General features: G+C 43.6%; 2 protein-coding genes across 2 annotated transcripts; one reads left to right on the top strand and one right to left on the bottom strand.

The window, feature by feature from the left end:
• Window positions 1-3,730: 3,730 nt before the first annotated feature.
• On the top strand, window positions 3,731-9,205 carry rnf152 (ring finger protein 152). Its single transcript, XM_087788131.1, has 2 exons — window positions 3,731-3,837; window positions 7,064-9,205. The coding sequence occupies exon 2, from the start codon at window positions 7,127-7,129 to the stop codon at window positions 7,739-7,741; it is 615 nt and encodes a 204-aa protein (XP_087644257.1). The 5' UTR covers window positions 3,731-3,837; window positions 7,064-7,126; the 3' UTR covers window positions 7,742-9,205.
• Window positions 9,206-9,595: 390 nt separating this feature from the next.
• On the bottom strand, window positions 9,596-16,252 carry LOC148082148 (cadherin-20-like). Its single transcript, XM_087789262.1, has 11 exons — window positions 16,034-16,252; window positions 15,672-15,966; window positions 15,488-15,607; window positions 14,972-15,139; window positions 14,003-14,190; window positions 13,590-13,843; window positions 12,400-12,536; window positions 12,024-12,145; window positions 11,832-11,949; window positions 11,516-11,767; window positions 9,596-10,650 (listed from the first exon to the last, which is right to left on the bottom strand). The coding sequence occupies exons 1-11, from the start codon at window positions 16,232-16,234 to the stop codon at window positions 10,148-10,150; spliced, it is 2,358 nt and encodes a 785-aa protein (XP_087645388.1). The 5' UTR covers window positions 16,235-16,252; the 3' UTR covers window positions 9,596-10,147.
• Window positions 16,253-18,530: the final 2,278 nt, after the last annotated feature.

Raw genomic sequence — 18,530 nt, 5'->3', positions numbered from 1 at the left:
CCAGAGCCATTGTGCAGCCTGAAGCCAATATGTTGTTAGGTTGAAAAGTTTGCCCCCCTGAAAAAATGTAATGCCCCCCCTTAAATGTTTTTCTGCAGCCGGGTCTGTCACTGGCCCACCGGGGAAATCCACCCCTGCGGTCGACCATTGCTTACAAACATTTACAGTGAGGAAAAGGGTGGACATCGGAGCAACGTGGTTAGAGGATCACACACTATTTAAAAGACCTCAAAACTGTATTTACATATGGAAAAGCTGGGCTTTGCTGTAAACCCAAGAATGTATTGAACGAATCAATGCACTCAGATTATTCACTTGTTTTATTCTACCTTTTTTATGTCTATTTCAGATTCACTTTTGATATTTTATTCTGTCATTATAATAACTTTTAATTGTTTTAAATTGAAGTATTAAAGTAATGAAATGTTCTGACTGCCCAATGACTTTGGTGCAAGTCATAATAATTGACGAGAAAATGAACAAATTAACTCATATAGGAATCATTAACAATACATCTTGATTTTTTTTTGTAGTAAATAGGTCATGTTGACTTGCTCTTTTATAAGGAGCTCAAACGCTAAAGCCTTGGTCTAAAACACTGGGGCGGGATTAAAAAGGTGATTAAATACAGCTTCAAAAGATACAATGATTAGGAATCTGACTGTTTATTCGCCCGAGGCGATTTAATTTCTGCCCAGTGCTCTGAATGTCATGAACGAGACTCCCACTGTCCCTACCTACTATCTAGCGAAACCATAGCCAAGAAAACATGAAAATCAGAAGGGGAATTAACCTCCTCCTGATCTGTACTGCCTCACCGGGAGGTCACCGTAACGCCCATCTCATCCCCATCAACCAGAGATAAAGGATGAGCAGGAACCCACGTGTAAACCTGAGGCCATTTTTCTTATCGCCCCTTGTCAGGAGCAGGCGTCGCCGGGTAAAAGGGCAGAGGAAACGCAGCATCCCGCTGATATTAAAGATGAGTTAGCTGATATCTTATCTTGTTTGCAGGCCGGAACCGTTTAATTCCATTTGTGGATCGGATCACAGATTCCTCCTGCAGCTAGAGGGAGTCTCAACACCCCCTCCTGGACTGTTGTTCTGTGCTGGATTGTGATGATGGTGAGGTCTTCTCACCGGGTCAGATTTTTGACAACCACTCTCCTCTGAGTTTCTGGAGGATGACTACAGTCCAGACCTACCAGACCTCTAGGTGCTGAAAGGCTTGTTCATTAACTAAAAAATCAAACAATGTTCTGGTGGACCAGGATCATAGGTTTCTACTGTGAGTGACACACACACACACACACATCTACAGGTTTTAACTGTCTGGTGTCAGAGGTTCTGATGAGTCATACTAGAACTGGACCTGTACCTTCTCTTTTCTCTATTCACTTTTAAGAAAAATGGCTATAATTCCGTTGTTCTATCACGCATAGGACAGACGTTCACTGGTCTTCTGTGTATCTCCACACATTTTCACATGGAGGGTGGATGTCAACACAATTAGGCTGAGGGACAAAATGTTCTCTGCTGTAATTGTTTTGTTCCTCCTTCGGTCAACACGTCAGCAATTGTGATGGTTCGGTGATTAGGCGTCTTGCTCAGGGGCACAACGACACAAACACGTGTGGATTTCAATTTAATCTTTCAGTCAAAAGCCAAACAATTTATGAGGTCAACAGAGGTGTTGGGAATGCCAGGTGATTGAATCAAACCATGGCCAAAAACGACAGACAAACTAGACTAAACAAGATTTTTCAAGGTTCAATAAAAACCTCAGATTTGAATAGAAACCGTGAGGGCGATGACTAGGGGCCGACTTCATAAAGCAGCACACGATGGCACCTTATCCTGCTCCAGTGGTACCACACCACCAGAAGGTACAGTTAGCCATGATCAGATGATCCTGCACTAGTCCTCAATGACAATACACACTTTTAAATTGTTAGATTTAGACTTTTATATTTGTTTTTAATCTCTACAATCAAATTTCCAAATAAAAATGTTTTCACTTGGAGTCACATTTTTTTAAATTTCTATTATGTGTGTAAAGCTTACTCATTAAACTATATCTTTAAACTGAAGAAATTATATTTTCTGACTTTGGTTAGCTTTGGCAACAATTAAAAACATTCGAAAAGGTTGTAGCTACATATAGAAAAAAAGAACTATTAACTAGTTATTTAGTAAGTCATTTATATTTCTAGAGTGCTTTTCCAGACCAGGGTTGCAAAGTGATTAAACAATCAAAACAATACTCAATAAACTATATGCTAAAAAGGTCAAGACAACACCAAAAAGAACACAGGAGTCTCATAAAATCAAGGAAAAGCCTGCACGAATAAAGTGTCTTAAGATGTTTCTTGAAGGAGTCAGTAGATCATCAAACACAGAGATCGTTCCAAAGCTTAGGAGCAACAGCCTGGAAGGATTTCTCTCCTCTTAACCGTGTGCGAGGAACCATGAGTAAACAGGCGTGATTTCAGGAGCAGGAGACACAAGAGAATTGATCGTGTCAAACAACACTTTTGGGTTTTTCTTATTTGTTATTACCAGTTTCCTGATGTAATCAGATCTGGCAGTTTCCCCTATTTCATTGTATGAAGACATCAGATCCTTGAGGTGAAGTCTGTGCAGATCAAGTTTAATGGACTTCCAGAGACGCTCAGTCTTCAGACAAAGTCTCTTCAGACTCAGGAGATCTTCATTTGTCCAATGGCACTGTTTTTTCTGAATAGTCAAGTTCGATTTAACAGGTGCCACCTGATCAAGGATTTTAACACAATGATGGGTGAAACAGTGAATCAAACTGTCCACGTAAAGGCATTCATTGAAGGAAAGAAGGTCAAACATAGCAGAAAAAATTTCCCTCAGTATCAGCTGAGATAACACCTCTGAGACCTAACTTTAATGTTAGGTTCAGGGATGAAGTCCATGGACATCATGTACAGATACATTAGAAATGTTCAGGCCAAGAGTAGAAACTAAGTCTAAAATGTGGCCTTTTCGATGAGTGGGTTCAGAAATATGTTGCTCAAAATTAAAGGCTTCTGTTGAAGTTAAAAGTTCTTTAGCAGAGCAAGATGTGACGTCATCAACATGAAGATTCAAGTCTCCAAGAATAAGTACAGATCGCATTTGAATAATGGAAGATAAGAAGTCACTGAAGTATTTCAAGAACACAAGCGCAGGACCAGGCGTACGATACACTGACACACAATAGAAAGAAAGTAAGTAATTTATATTTGTAGAGCACTTTTCCAGACCTGGGTCACAAAGCACTTAAACAATCAAAACAATACCCAATAAAAAATATACTTAAGAAAGGACTTGTAGAACCAACCAAGATCATTTGAGACTCAAAAGAAGTGAAGTCCTGTGTCTGAATCAATTTGCAAGAACAAAGCTCTCTATAATCTGTAGCAAGACCACCAAAAAAACCAACTAGTTCACTCTTGGAGCCGTGCACTTCTGAAAATGTCGAATTATGAACCAAGCCTGAACTAGTTCATTTTTATATTGGTGAACTGAACTTGCAACTAGTTCCCATTGAAAGTTAACTTTTCTTGAACAATGAGTTTAAATCGTTTAAGACTCCAGTGGAAGTGGTCGTGTGACTTTAAAGGCGGATGTTTCTTCCTTTGTTGTTTATCTTTACAGGTCCTCGGATCTCCTGTCTTGCCTCCTCCCACGGCAGCACGAGGGCGTCGTCGGTGGGAGGTTCTGCTCCTTCTTTTGTACGAGAGGAAGTAAACAGAGGAAGCAGACGCGCACGGTTCTGCTGCGGCCGCGGGTCCAGGGACAGCTGCGGAACAAAGCACGCACACGCAGGTGAGGATCTGTTCGCTCGCTCCGTAGATCTGCACGTTTTTAACCGAGGGAGGCGAAGAAGTTGATCGCTCGAGGCGAATGACTGGGTTTTTCAAAACATCGATGTCTTCGTCAAGATGTTATGGTTAAAAATCCTCTGGTTAAAAACTTCACTCGCCTTCAGGTTCGGTCCAAACGCGGTTCTTTGTTGCAGCGCGTTCTCGACTCTTGCGGTTTCTGTGCGATGGTGTTGTTGTTGTTTTTCATCGCTGCAGGGTTTAAACACAGGGCGGGTTAGTGTCACCAGTGACCCGAGAGCATGTCGCTGGAGATCAGACCGAGCTAACACAGCAGTCCAGACAGCTGCTGACAAAGGTTTACGTTTACACTGCAGTTGTGTGAGCTGGTGGAGCGTGTGTCCATGTGCGTCTTTGTTCGTGTCACTGTGTGCCCATGTGTGTCTATGTTTGTGCCACTTTGTGCCCATGTGTGTCTATGTTTGTGTTTACGTGTGCCCATGTGTGTCTTTGTTTATGTCACCGTGCAGCCATGTGTGTCACTGTGTACCCATGTGTGTCTTTGTTTGTGTCACTGTGTGCCTATGCGTGTCTTTGTTTGTGTCACTGTGTGCCCATGCGTGTCTTTGTTTGTGTCACTGTGTGCCCATGTGTGTCTTTGTTTGTGTCACTGTGTGCCCATGTGTGTCTTTGTTTGTGTCACTGTGTGCCTATGTGTGTCTTTGTTTGTTTCACTGTGTGCCCATGTGTGTCTTTGTTTGTGTCACTGTGTGCCCATGTGTGTCTTTGTTTGTGTCACTGTGTGCCCACGTGTGTATTGTTTGTGTCACTGTGTGCCCATGTGTGTCACTGTGTGCCCATGTGTGTTTTTGTTTGTGTCACTGTGTGTCCATGTGTGTCTTTCTCTATGTCACTGTGTGCCCATGTGTGTCACTGTGTGCCCATGTATGTAACTGTGTCGCCATGTGTGTCTTTGTTTGTGTCACTGTGTGCCCATGTGTGTCTTTGTTTGTGCGCCCATGTCTGTCTGTGTGTGACCATCTGTGTCTTTGTTTGTGTCACTGTGTGCCCATGTGTGTCTTTGGGAATGTTTGTGCGCCCATGTTTGTCTGTGTGTGACCATGTGTGTCATTGTGTATGTGTGTTTGTGTGTTCTGTTTATGTCTGTGTGTGTTTATGTATATGTGTGTTTGGATCTGTGTGTGTGTGTCTGTTTGGGTCTTCGGTGTGTCTTTGTGTGTGTGGGCCCATGTGGGTTTGTGTGTTCTGTTTATGTCTGTGTGTGTGTATGTGTGATTGGATCTGTGTGTGTGTCTGTTCGGGTCTTCGGTGTGTCTTTGGGTTTCTGTTAGTGTACCCATGTGTGTTTGTGTGTTCTGTTTATGTCTGTGTGTGTTTGGATCTGTGTGTGTTTCTGTTCGGGTCTTCGGCGTGTCTTTGGGTTTGTGTGTGTGTGTGTGTGTGCCCATGTCTATTTGTGTGTTTGTGTGTGTGCCACTATTCATGTGGTCAAGACAGAGCAGCAAACGCCATCTTGTGCAGTTGTGAGACTGCAACAGTCACTTCAGGCCAGTTGGGGACAAGTCAAACTGATTACAGCTCTGCATGGGCAAGTACCTGGCAGGCGTCCTACCCACAACATCACCATGACGACACCTCTCATACATTAACACATATTTTGCTTGTATGAACAAAGGTGACTTGAGGATGCTACAAGAAATATGTAACAAACTGATCTCACTGAGTTTTTAGTTGAGTCCAGTATTCCTTTCAAGTGTTCTGAAGGCTCAAAGAACGGGTAAAATCTACTTCCTACATTTTGGCCTTCTGTTTCAACAGTGTTGCTATTATTAAAATGTTATTTTCTGAGAGCAGACAAATGTCGAAACTTTGCTCTGCATCACATGACCTGAGCTGCTCATTTGCATCGACTCCTATCATCGCCATTGTTCTGCTGAAAAGCTCATCAAGACGAGACAGACGACCGAATACGCAATCTTGAAAAAATCTCCTGATTGAACATGGGTTACGTCGTCGGGCTTTCACAACATTGAGGACAATGAAGATTACAATTATTATTTTTTTAAATCAGAAAAAGTTAAAACAAGATTAAATTAAAAATAGAATCGATCAATGTTTAATTTTTTAAATGGAGAAACACGAATCAATTTTTTATACATGTCAAATAATATAGCCGTCGCTGGGTCACATTGTAATTGTAATGTATGAAGGAAAGGAAAAGGAAATGATGATAATCTTTCAGATGAGGAGAAAGATGATGATGAGGAGGAGGAGAGATGTGAAGCTGTCCTGTGAGAACCTAAATAAGTGTCAGCTTCTTCTGGTTGCCATGGTTATTGCCAGGGGTGTGAAACAAATGGATGAATGGATATATTCCAAAATACCTCTCTCAATACTCTATTTATTATGGTTGTAAACTGTTACACGGATGTTAAATCATAAATGTTTTCAAAAAATGAACAACCGTTTAGGTGTTTATTACAGGGTGTTCATAAATTACAAAATAAATACAGTACATTTTTGTAGTATAACTCTTTGTAGAGGACGTCTATCATTACGTCCTCTGCACTTTCAAGCAGATTTGTTTGGCCGTATTCTCGTTTAAAAAAAATTAAAGCTGTTACGACCTTATAAAAAGTCATACAGTCTGTCAATTCTACAGCACCACAGTACTCGGACAATACTACAAATAAGTACTTGTTCCCGACAGTGTAGCATTATATCGCAACGATGGCCATGTATCATGATTTGTATCCTATCACTACATTCTTTCCAATTCACAGCCCCAGTAAGAACCAAACACGCAAGTTCTTGGTGGACCTGATGGGGGCAGTAAACTCAGGCCGAAGAAGAAGCTTTGCCATCTTCAAAACAATGGCCAATCCCCACTCTCTGAATATAAATTGAATGATTATAGATTTTTTATTAAGTTGTGTTCTTTAAAGTACAGGGTTCTTTTTTTATTTTTTTTAACCAGGATATGAAAAAAATCATCCGTGCTAAACAAAGATGGCCGTGAGTCAACTGATCCTCCCGAGGTTATGGATTCATCTCATCTGCAAGATCTTCTTGACACGCTGTGTCTTCATATCTGTCAGCCCCACTCTAAAGATAAGCAGATAAAGAGAGTCTGCTTGTCAGTTAGTTCCGATGCGCCTCAGTAATGGATTTCAGTTTCTAACAAAGATTGTTTGTCTCTCTTGATCCAGAGGTACCTTCTTCTTTGAGCGCCTGGACATCCTGGTGAACCCCGACAGACTCTCCGGCTAACCATGGATACGGTGTCCCAGAACTCTCTGCTGGAATGCCAGATCTGCTTCCACTACTACAGCGCCTGCCGGCGCCCCAAACTGCTGGAGTGCCACCACACATGCTGCTCCATCTGCCTGTCTCAGATGCGAGGCAGCCACAAGGAGCTTCGCTGTCCTTGGTGCCGCGCCGTCACCAGACTGGCGCCGGGGCTCTCCATCGCCCAGCTGCCCGACGATCCAGATGTGGTCGCGGTCGTCGCCATCCCTCACGCGTCCGAGCCCACGCCCGTCTTCATCCGCCTGCCCAGCAGTGGCTGCTACATGCTGCCGCTACACACTGTGAAGGAGCGCCCCCTTGTTGGCGGGATGGGGTGCCGCTACCTGCCGGGCGGCCAGCAGAAGGGTGTCGCTGTGGTCATGGTGCCTGACCCACAAACTCTGGAGGAGGAAGAGGGGCTGGAGCGCGGCGAAACTGAGTGGAGGGTCGGTGGCCCCGCAGGAACCAGGAAGGGATCCACGTGGTCGGGCGTCTGCACCGTCATCCTGGTGGCGTGTGTGCTTCTTTTCCTGCTGGCCATCGTGCTGCACAACATGTCCTGCATCTCCAAACGCTTCACTGTCATCTCCTGCGGGTGAGCTCCTGCTCCGGAACCCTCTGGACCACAGACGCACAATTTGTTTCAAAGCCAGAATAGACTCTTTCTCGTCGCCTGTCAAAGCATTTTGAATTTTCTACAATAATCTGTCGAGTCCAGAGACAGTTCTTAACTCGGGGGGGAAAACATTCCACACGCCTTTTTCTATTCACTCTTTTTAAAATCCTAGTCTTTATAACAGAATCACGTCTGTTATGACACATCCGAGGTCATGTGACGCACAACCGGCTAAGTAGCTACAAGTGCTTACAGGATGGACCTTTATATGGAAGTCTGTGAACAATACAACTGCTTTCTAGCCTCACCTGGTATCTTGCTGCGAAGTTAAGTCGTGCCAATATGTATTTAATCTGCTTGTATGTTTAAATATCTGAGAGCCCCCAATAGCTGGGGAGACTAAATGCACATTTTAAAATCTGTATTTGACCGAATGATGACGATGATGTCAATGCTTGTCATTCCATGATGCTTGGACAAGAAGTGATGGACTGAGGAAGCTTCATGAAGCAGTCCTGAATTGTTTTCTGTATCCTCACTTCAAAATCAATTCAAATGTAAAGTGTCAAATCATAATGGATATCGAGTTTAAACAACACTTTAAGACAAGATACAAACGGGTCTCAGTGAGTGGCACTGGTGAGTAAAAACCTTTAACTTCCAGTAGGACTTGGTCTCCTGCTGTGACCGACTGGAAGAGAAAAGAGGGATCCGGATGTAGAGGGAAATAATGTGAGGTTTTAATTGAATAGATGTTCAGAACAATAATTCTGAAAATAATGACACTGTTTGATGAAGCTTTATCAGAAAATTACATCTTAATGTGATGCTTATGATACGTGAGCGATTGTCATCAAGTGGAGTTGCACAGTAAACTAGCCTAGATTTTGTTAATTGGTTATTTATATCACTGCCAATATTGTGTCAAATGCATACTAGGAGTAAGTTTTAATTAATTTAATTATAGTTGGAATAGCCTGACGCTCAAACCCAAATTGTTGCCAATAAAGCCAATGTTACTGTTAGCACTAAAGTTGGTACCAACAGTATTAAAGTTGGCCAATTCTGGTTGCTCTGTGTACCTAAAGTCGACAATCCATAGATCTGTTCATTTGCTAGTTGGGTTTTACGGGATAGTTATCGAAAATTAACCCCTAGTTGACATGGGGGTAAGTAGAAAAGGATTTGAAATTGATCACTTTAATTTTACAAGAATGAATCCGAGATTAACAGAAAGCCTGTGTCTCTGATTTCAGTCACTTGTGGTTGAAAAAAAATGAAACTGGGGGATTTTAACAATAGAAAATGTGGTGGAAATTGTTTTTTATTCTACAAACTGCACAATAGTTGTCTTGTTATTTATATTTGAAAAGAAAAGCCATCTTTCACTTGCAGCGAAATGCTTGTTTGTCTGCAGTTAAATAAAAACTCTTTTTTTAAAGCTTGATTTTGTCGATAAATCTTGGAGTCTAGAAATTCCATTGAGACCGCAGGAGAAGTCTATTTCCTAAAAGAGCTTTTGTACTGTTTCTTTTTCCAAGTCTGAAGGTCTTGACTGAGCTTTAGTTATCTGAATAAAACACACACACAATATCGAATGTCTGTTGATGAACAGGTAAAAACAATGGTTCCTTAAACATTGATAAGGACAGGTACAGAAAATATCTAAATGTAGTGTAAATATGTGTCTTATTATCCAACATGAATTTTTTTTATCAGAAACTACAGAACCTCCGTCTGATAGGTGACAATTTGATACAAGACGACCATGTGTTAGACTTCCTGTGAAGTGACCAGTGGCGTCAAACGTCGTAATCGAATATTTTATTAGCAAAGATAGAAAACTATCTACATTCACAAACATCAGTGTCAAAAACACAAAGTAAACATTACTTGAAGTATCAAATTTGACAGTCGGGTTCACGGTCAGCGTTCTGTCCTTTCATTGTCAGATTGGCTCTTGTCGTCCCCAGACGTTGCTGTAGCAATAGGAGATGGCACAGCAGTTGAAAATGGCCCTTCCGGTACAAGTGGAAGTCCTGCTTTAGTATTAAAAATGGCTCAGATGTCGTGTCAAAACAGTCGTATGCAAAATATACAAAAAAACCTCATGTCAATATGTTGTTCGCTATAAGTACAAATACATCAAAGATGTGTGGAAATGGGTCAAAATAAGTTAAAGACGTATAAATACAACATGTAAAAACAAATTTCACACACTGGTATAAAAGATCAAATGTGTTCGGGCTAGTTCAAAATAGAAGTTCAATGTTGAACTAGCACCCCTGGTGGCGAGCACAGGGAAGTGACCTGTGAGCAGTCAGTATATCTCCCCTCCTGCAGGGTGTTAATCCAAGAAGTCTCTACAAAAGTTATGTCCTCCACCAAGTCAAGGGCTGTTTGTTTCCACCACGCCGTACATCTCGGCAAGTTTCTTGAAGCGAGGCCCCCAGTCGTTGAGATAGTCGTAATCGTGGTCATCGTTGGACGCACCCGACTGCAGGGAGCTCAAGGATTCTGCCACAGAGCCTCTGCCTTCGTACATGTACGTCTGCAGGGAGTCGTACGGCGGGGCGCACTGGTCAGAGTCGGCCTCCAGGAGCTTCCCCAGGACGTATCCCTGAACGTTGCTGTCGTTGCCGCCGGCGACACACGCCTGTGGCACGTACCGCGATAGACTCTCGACCTCCGGCATCATGTCCTTCCGCGACTTGGTGTGCGGGTGCATGTCGCGCGGGTTCCACATCGCGGCTATGTCGAACGCCTCCGTGTCCTCTTCGCCGCCGCCTTCGTCGTCGTAACGTACGATGTTTTCGTGGACGTTTTCTTCACGGTCGCACAAAAAAGGCTTCTTGCGATGAGTCCGGAGGGAAAGCATCAACAGGATCATCACTGTGAGAGAAGAAGTTGTTAATGTAACTAAATAATGACTATGTTAGCATGTTAGCAAGTCTTGTCATGATGCTACCTAAACATTATCATTAAGAAAAAAATTGTAAAAGTTAGCTTGTAAGTAAAACGATCATAACACGGAGTCTGTTCCGTCGCTCCAACACTTCTCTTCATGGAGAAAGATGAACAATCAAAGTGTGTCACGGTCAAACAAAATACAAGCTTTCAATTACGATCGACCGGACACACTTTGTCCCGGCCACTGTACAGGTCAATAGCCCCGGGAGAAAAGGTCCCGAGCTGTAGAAACATCGCTATATTTAAGGCAAATTTCCCGTCCGGGAGTTCTTCCTTTCCGGGCCAAATGGTCCTTTCAAGTTCCCTATGTCACGATCACCTGCAGAGAGACATCCTAACTTGTTTTCTTGTAATCTAATCATTCAAATGTTCTTGGCGGGGGTTTTTCTTCCCTTCCGTCTTTTAGCCACCCTTTCCCGGGTGTGTCTTGCTTCGTTCTTTGATCTACGATTTAAGGTGTGATTTGCAGATAAACAGATGTTTTAAAATTACAGGTGTCGTATCTCTAATTCTGATCCAAGCTTGCCTCGAACCATTGTGAATCAGTCTGTGTGGAATGTTGATTGTAAATGTGTATTCAAACTGGTCTCTCTTAGATCAAGCGAGTAGCTTATACTTTATATTTTGATTATCTTTTAGCATTAATTTAAGTATGGCGTAAATGTATGGTATATAATCATTTTAATCTAACAACTGCTTGTACTGTTTGTGAGCCCAAGAGCTAAGAGTTGTAAGAGTCTAATTGAGATGTACAGATGTTGGAACATAAAACAGTTCGGACACTTACCCAACAGCACCAGGATGCAGACCAGGATTGCGATCAGCGCGCCTCTGCTCAGGCTAGCTGGGAGGCTGTAGGCCTCGGGGTTGCAGGACATCACGTTGCCGTGGTGATCGCAGCTGCAGACCTGGACCGTCAGTGTGCCCGTGCTGGTGTGGTACGGAGGCTGGACGTCCGAGATCACGATGGAAAGGTGGAAGACCGTGTGGTCCTGCTGCGACCAGCCACCGCGCCGGGTCAGAACCCACGCCGTGTCGTCTGTGTGGGACAGCGATTGGTTACCTTCAGTCACGTGACGTTTCGAATCATCTGACTGACTCACCTTGATTGTCTCGCAGTGTGAAGTTGGGGTTGTTGATGACTTCCGGGGCGAGGCTGTAGCGGAACCGAGGTCCTTCCTGCGGCTCGTCCAGATCCTCCGCCACCACGGTGTGGACCCTCTGAGGAGGATGAAAGTGGAATCGTCAGATGGAGGGTACGAAGAAGAGGAGATGTGAAGAGGCGGTGCAGGTACCTGCCCAGCTTTAGTGTTCTCACACATGAAGGTCTCCAGGTAGTCGGGGAGAGTTGGTGGGTTGTCGTTGATGTCGAGAACCTTCACAGCCACTGACACACTGGACACCTGTGAGGGACGATCTGAAGACATGGAGCCAGTCAGACAAGAAGGTCAGACAGACGAGATGATCCGACCGATAAGACGATCTGACTGATGAGACAATGAGACGATCTGACTGTCGAGTCGATCCGACTGACGAATAGATCGGACTGAGAAGTTAATCAGAACGACGAGTCGATCAGACCGATGAGACGATCTGACTGACAAAACGGTCTAGTTGAGCCAGATTCATTCTTCACCCACATCGCTGCAAAGTGAACTTGATTATACGTACTCGTCTCCATGGCGACAACGGTGATGTTGTGCCAGCCGACTGTCTCCCGGTCCAGCGTTCGAACGGTCATCAGAGACCCGGAGAAGACGTCAATGTGGAAGAACCTGTCGGGGTCGCTGGAGCGCTGGATGGAGAAGCTGCAGAAACAAAGGCAAACATTTTGAGATGATAAGAATGAAACGGGGCGACAAAACTAACTGTAGGCGGCGCTGTCACTCCTAAATGATCTCGACTGAACTGTGCATCACTATTGTGAGTCCAGAGTTACTTCTTTGTTTGTTGTGAGTTTGAAATTTTGACGTTTTAAATCAGTACAAAATAAAAGTAGTATGTGTGTAAACACAGTTTGTGGTTATTTGTGTGTGTATTTGCACGTGTTACCATAAGTGCTGTTTGCACTGTGTGTGTGTGCATCATTGAAGATGTGTGTGTTTCTGTGTGTTAATGGGAATTTTTGTGTTGGCATTAATCATGTTTGCAAGCGTATGTTTTTGTTTGACATGAAAGTCCAGTTAAATGTCCTGCCTTACTCTGGAGGACAGAATATAAAATTGCAACCCGTGTGGCCAAATGGCGAGGTGACGTCATGAAGTTATTACTTCATAAAGTTCTCCCCCTGGTGAAATCTCGGCGAACTAGAGGTTACGAGAGCGAAGTCTATTAGGGCGTAATAGCCAGCTGTAACCACAACCGCTTTGTTTATACAACGAGTCGCTTGGAGGTGGAGACTCCTGGGATTAATGACACGTGGTGAAAAACATTGATGCTTGACCAATCACAGCAGCGTGGGTGTGGTTATGGTGAACAAGATTTCATCTACAGAAAAAGGTGTTGTCAGTGGGCTGGGCTTAAGTTTCTTAAATATTATATATAAATATTTAAATGAAAAGAGAGTTTTGTACAAACAAATAAATTGTGATGAGTACAATAGAGGGCAAAGATCTATTTTAAACACACACTTAAATCAACACATTAGGTGGTATTTAATAAATGTTCTTCAAAATTTTCTAGCCTCGTGACCAGGGCGGAGATGAAAGTTGAGGACAGTCCATGCTGTATGAAAAAATGGTCTCACATGACACATGGCTATTCAAATATCTTGACGTTGAATAATAGAATGTTTACTCGTTCATAAAGTCAGTTTCTGGTGGTCACCAGAGATTGACGTCATCGCAGGCACTTCCTCTCACCTCACTGAATTGTTGGCTGCGTCCGGGTCGCGCGCACTCAACGTCCTGAGTCGCGTGCCGACCTCTGCGTCCTCGCGCACTTCTAATAAGTACGCCGTCTTTTCGAACATCGGTGGCTCGTCCACGTCCTCCACGCTGATGTGCACGATGGTGACGTCCTTGAAGATCCCACGCTGAGGGAACGTCGGTTCCACGACAATGTTAGCGCCCTCTATCTTCAGTGTGAAGCTCTGCTTCTTCTCGAAGTCCAGATACTGCAACAGATAAGACACATGTTTCAGAGCCTGCAGGATAACTTCTCTCCAACAAAATTTCATATATAATGTATTAACTAAGTGCAACAATATGTAGCATTTAGACATTATTATCGTTTCATTAATTCACACATATCTAAGGTTCTAAATAACGCTCACCTTCTTCACCGTGATGACTCCAAACGTGTTGGTCGGATCTGTGCTGATGTCAAATGTTTCTCGTCCGTCGCCGTCGATGATACTGTAGGTCATGTGAGTGTTGACGCCGATGTCACGGTCCTTCGCCCAGATCTGACCCACCACAGCCCCAATGGACGCTGACTCAGGGATACTCATCTGGTATAACCCTACGGAGTAGAAACAGATCAGTAACTCAGTTGGTCACATGATTTTAAAATGTGATCTTGATGTTCTTGAACTGCACCTTTGTTTTGAATAGTAAATAAATAAATATACTTAATATAATTTAGCCTTTTTTAGATGACAAAACTAAAAAATAAAAAAAAGAAGAAATTTTGTATTTTTATTTCCATAACAATTTTGTTTTTACCGAAATGTAGACTGTCTTTATATTTTTGGAAACTATAAATATATATATATATATATTTATATATATATATATATATATTTTTATTCCTTTGATTCAAAATGTGCACATAGCAGAACAATCTAACATGTGCACAAAAAAACCCAAAACATTTCTTTGAGCCTATGTGAACTAAAATAACCATTCAAATTTTAAAGCCTTGCACATAGTTGTTGTATTTAATTTCATCTCCATACAATTGTAACTATCATCTAATAACAATAAGATGTTTACTTCATTTGTGTTTTATTGAATAAAAAAATTAATGATGTCGCCCTGCTGAAGCTGCAGTTCATCTGCTCTCCATGAGAGGGAGCTGCACCGCTGGGTGTTGGCTTCAAGAGCTCACAGTCGTTTAGAACATCATTAAATATTTGAATACATCTATTTAAAAGTCGAACACAATAAGTGAAACACACAAACTGAAGTAGTGTTATTGGAGGATTATTAATACACAGGAATTAAAAATGATAGGTGTGACACTACACGACTCTCCAGCAGGTGTTTGCTCAACAACCTGCTGAGAAAATCCAAAGACTCACTCTGGTCAAACACCGGCGGGTTGTCGTTGATGTCGGTCAACACGACGTTGACTGTCGTGGTCCCTGCCAGCCCCCCCTGCTGGCCGCCCATGTCCTTGGCCTGTATGACGACCGTGTAGTTTTCTCGTGTCTCTCGGTCCATGTCGGCCAGCGAGACTCGCACTAGCCCTGGTGGCAGAGAGAGGAAGTGAAGCGTGGATGAACGATAGGAACTCTAGAAGGAACATCGGAAAAAGCGATCGGAATATTAAGTGACAAACAGCTGACGTCGTAAATACGCGGCAGACAGTTGAAGTTAAGAATGATGGAACGAAAAAATAAATTGCTCAGCAGGAACAGCACGACGAGTCAGCAAGTTGAGGGGAAAAACATAACTAATATAATATATTACTTCGTCATCGAAACAACTATAATAGGAACCTGACAATGACTCATGGCGTCACCATGATGCCGAGATGAACAAGGGACTCAGCAAAGACACAACGATAACTCGATCAGAGGTAAGGTTATCCGTACCATTCTGCGGGTCCACCGAGAAGTACGGCTGACCCTCCAGGATGCTGTAGACCACCCTGGCGCTGTTACCGTACGTGGGGTCATCGGAGTCGGTCGCTGTCACCTGAATAACCGAAGTTCCTAAAGCGGGAAAACAAACCGATGAATCCCAAGAACATTCGTTGTATATAACTTGCCGCGTTACCTATTTTGGACATCTCAGGGACGGACGCTTGGTACGGTCCGTCCAGGAACTTGGGCTCATTGTCGTTGATGTCCTGGATCTTGACGATGAACTGGGACTCGGGCTCCAGGGGTCGGTCGGTCTGGCGGCTGCGGGCCTGAGCGCGCAGCATGTACTGGGACTTCACCTCCCGGTCCAGCCTCTGTATGGCGTGAATGTCTCCGGTGCTGTCGTCGATGGTGAAGGTGGAGCCGGCGCCCTCTCCTGACAGGATGTATCGGATGGAGCCGTCGCCTTTGTCCATGTCGGAGTGAAGCTGAACCAACAGGTGTCAAGCGTTGTCAGTTCCAGAGTCTCTGTAGTTGTCTCTGCTAGACACTCACCTTGCCAATGTAGAGCGGGTCCAGTCCTGTGTACTCCTCCAGGACGAAGAACTGGTTCCAGACCCAGCCGCGCTTCACCCGCCGAGCACCACCAGTCTGGTTCCGACCCGGACCCAACAGCCGACCTAGAGTCGAGGACGTCAACAGGACGAGGACGAGCAGTAGCCTAACGCTTGGGCTCAGTCCTGACTCCGCCGCCATTGTAGACCCGAGGGTTCTTCAAACTGTAGATTAGTTCAACCTGGAAGAGAAGAATGAAACAATACACGTGTAAACAAATGGATAAACAGATTTATTAAGAGAAATGATTGCAGATCATATTGTTCAACACACAAAATGTAGAGAGAGAGAGCACTGGGCGAGTGAGGAGGAGGGTGAGCGGGTGAGTGAAGGATGGACTTTGACTCGAGCGTGACTTCATTATGCTTTGTGCCACATTCACTCCATCATTGTCGGAGGGGAACAAAAGCAGCGCAGGGTGATGAGGCGTGTCAGCAGGGGGCAGCGCTGTGTCAACTCAGGCCCCGCCTCCTCTATTCACTCCATTCAGGTATTCATGAAGTGCGGATTTGCTCCCTTCGCCGCCCCCCCCCTGCAGCAACTTCCCTAGAGGTCAGAGGTCGGGCAGTGTCTGTTGCCGTTAACAAGTCAGCGACTTCACCAGCTCAACCATTTACATGTTGGTTCTTGTGACACTTGTTTAACAGCAGCGGGTGTGAGCAGGCGAGCGGGGGGATCGATAGAAGTAATTCACAACGGTTTATCTTCCTAGAATGGTTGAAACTAGTGGAAGATTTTTTCAGTCCAGATGACTGTAGAAACGAGAGGAAGAAGAGAAAAAGGAAATTGAGGAAATCAGAAAAATAATTCAAATTGGATTCAAAATAGAAAAGGGATGGATCAGAAAGAAAAAAGGTGAAACAGGCAGCAGAAGAACTGAGATGAGGAGAGAGAAAGAAACAGCACCTGCACGAGGCAGACGTATTAGACAGATCTGTCTCCGCCAGGGAGTGTTTAAATAAATCAACAAAAGTTCATCACCTCAGCTGAGCAATCTTGATTGACAAACACAGATGTACCTCTGAATGTGAGCAGGTCCACGAATACAGCTCATCCCCTCCCCGCCCGTATAACATGTGAAGCTTCAACCATATTACACATGAAGCTCCAACCATATCACACATGAAGCTTCAACCATGTCACACATGAAGCTTCAACAATATCACACATGAAGCTTCAACCATATCACACATGAAGCTTCAACCATGTCACACATGAAGCTTCAACCATATCACACTTGAAGCTTCAACAATATCACACATGAAGCTCCAACCATATCACACATGAAGCTTCAACCATATCACACATGAAGCTTCAACCATATCACACATGAAGCTTCAACCATATCACACATGAAGCTTCAACCATATCACACATGAAGCTTCAACCATATCACAAATGCAGCTTCAACCATATCACACATGAAACTTCAACCATGCCACACATGAAGCTTCAACCACATCACACGTGAAGCTTCAACCATATCACACGTGAAGCTTCAACCATATCACACATGAAGCTTCAACCATGTCACACATGAAGCTTCAACCATATCACAAATGCAGCTTCAACCATATCACACATGAAACTTCAACCATATCACACATGCAGCTTCAACAATGCCACACATGAAGCTTCAACCATATCACACCTGAAGCTTCAACCATATCACACATGAAGCTTCAACCATGTCACACATGAAGCTTCAACCATATAACACATGGAGCCTCAACCATATCACACGTGAAGCTTCAACCATATCACACGTGAAGCTTCAACCATATCACACATGAAGCTTCAACCATGTCACACATGAAGCTTCAACCATATCACACATGAAGCTTCAACCATGCCACACATGAAGCTTCAACCATGTCACACGTGATGCTTCAACCTTGTCACACGTGAAGCTTCAACCATATCACACGTGAAACTTCAACCATGTCACACCTGAAGCTTCAACCATATCACACATGAAGCTTCAACCATGTCACACGTGAAGCTTCAACCATATCACACATGAAACTTCAACCATATCACACATGAAGCTTCAACCATTCCACACATGAAGCTTCAACCATGCCACACATGAAGCTTCAACCATGTCACACATGAAGCTTCAACCATGTCACACATGAAGCTTCAACCATATCACACATTTAGCTTCAACCATATCACACATGAAGCTTCAACCATATAACACATGAAGCTTCAACCATGTCACACATGAAGCTTCAACCATATCACACTTGAAGCTTCAACAATATCACACATGAAGCTCCAACCATATCACACATGAAGCTTCAACCATATCACACTTGAAGCTTCAACAATATCACACATGAAGCTTCAACCATATCACACATGAAGCTTCAACCATGTCACACGTGAAGCTTCAACCATATCACACATGAAGCTTCAACGATGTCACACATGA

This window comes from Callionymus lyra, chromosome 4 (genome assembly GCF_982586985.1).
Source record: "Callionymus lyra chromosome 4, fCalLyr1.hap1.1, whole genome shotgun sequence".
Classification (NCBI taxonomy): domain Eukaryota; kingdom Metazoa; phylum Chordata; class Actinopteri; order Syngnathiformes; family Callionymidae; genus Callionymus; species Callionymus lyra.
Note: the sequence above shows the minus strand (reverse complement) of the source record. Positions and strands in the feature narration are given on the sequence as shown.

Bases quoted from the DNA above. Each gene is read 5' to 3' on its own strand.
- LOC148082148 (XM_087789262.1), bottom strand. From the start codon at position 16,234: ATGGCGGCGGAGTCAGGACTGAGCCCAAGCGTTAGGCTACTGCTCGTC. The intron at 15,608-15,671 runs GTAACGCGGCAA...TTCCCGCTTTAG, and splicing joins CCCTGAGATGTCCAAAATAG to GAACTTCGGTTATTCAGGTG. The intron at 13,844-14,002 runs GTGAGCGTTATT...TATCTGTTGCAG, and splicing joins GAGTCATCACGGTGAAGAAG to TATCTGGACTTCGAGAAGAA.
- rnf152 (XM_087788131.1), top strand. From the start codon at position 7,127: ATGGATACGGTGTCCCAGAACTCTCTGCTGGAATGCCAGATCTGCTTC.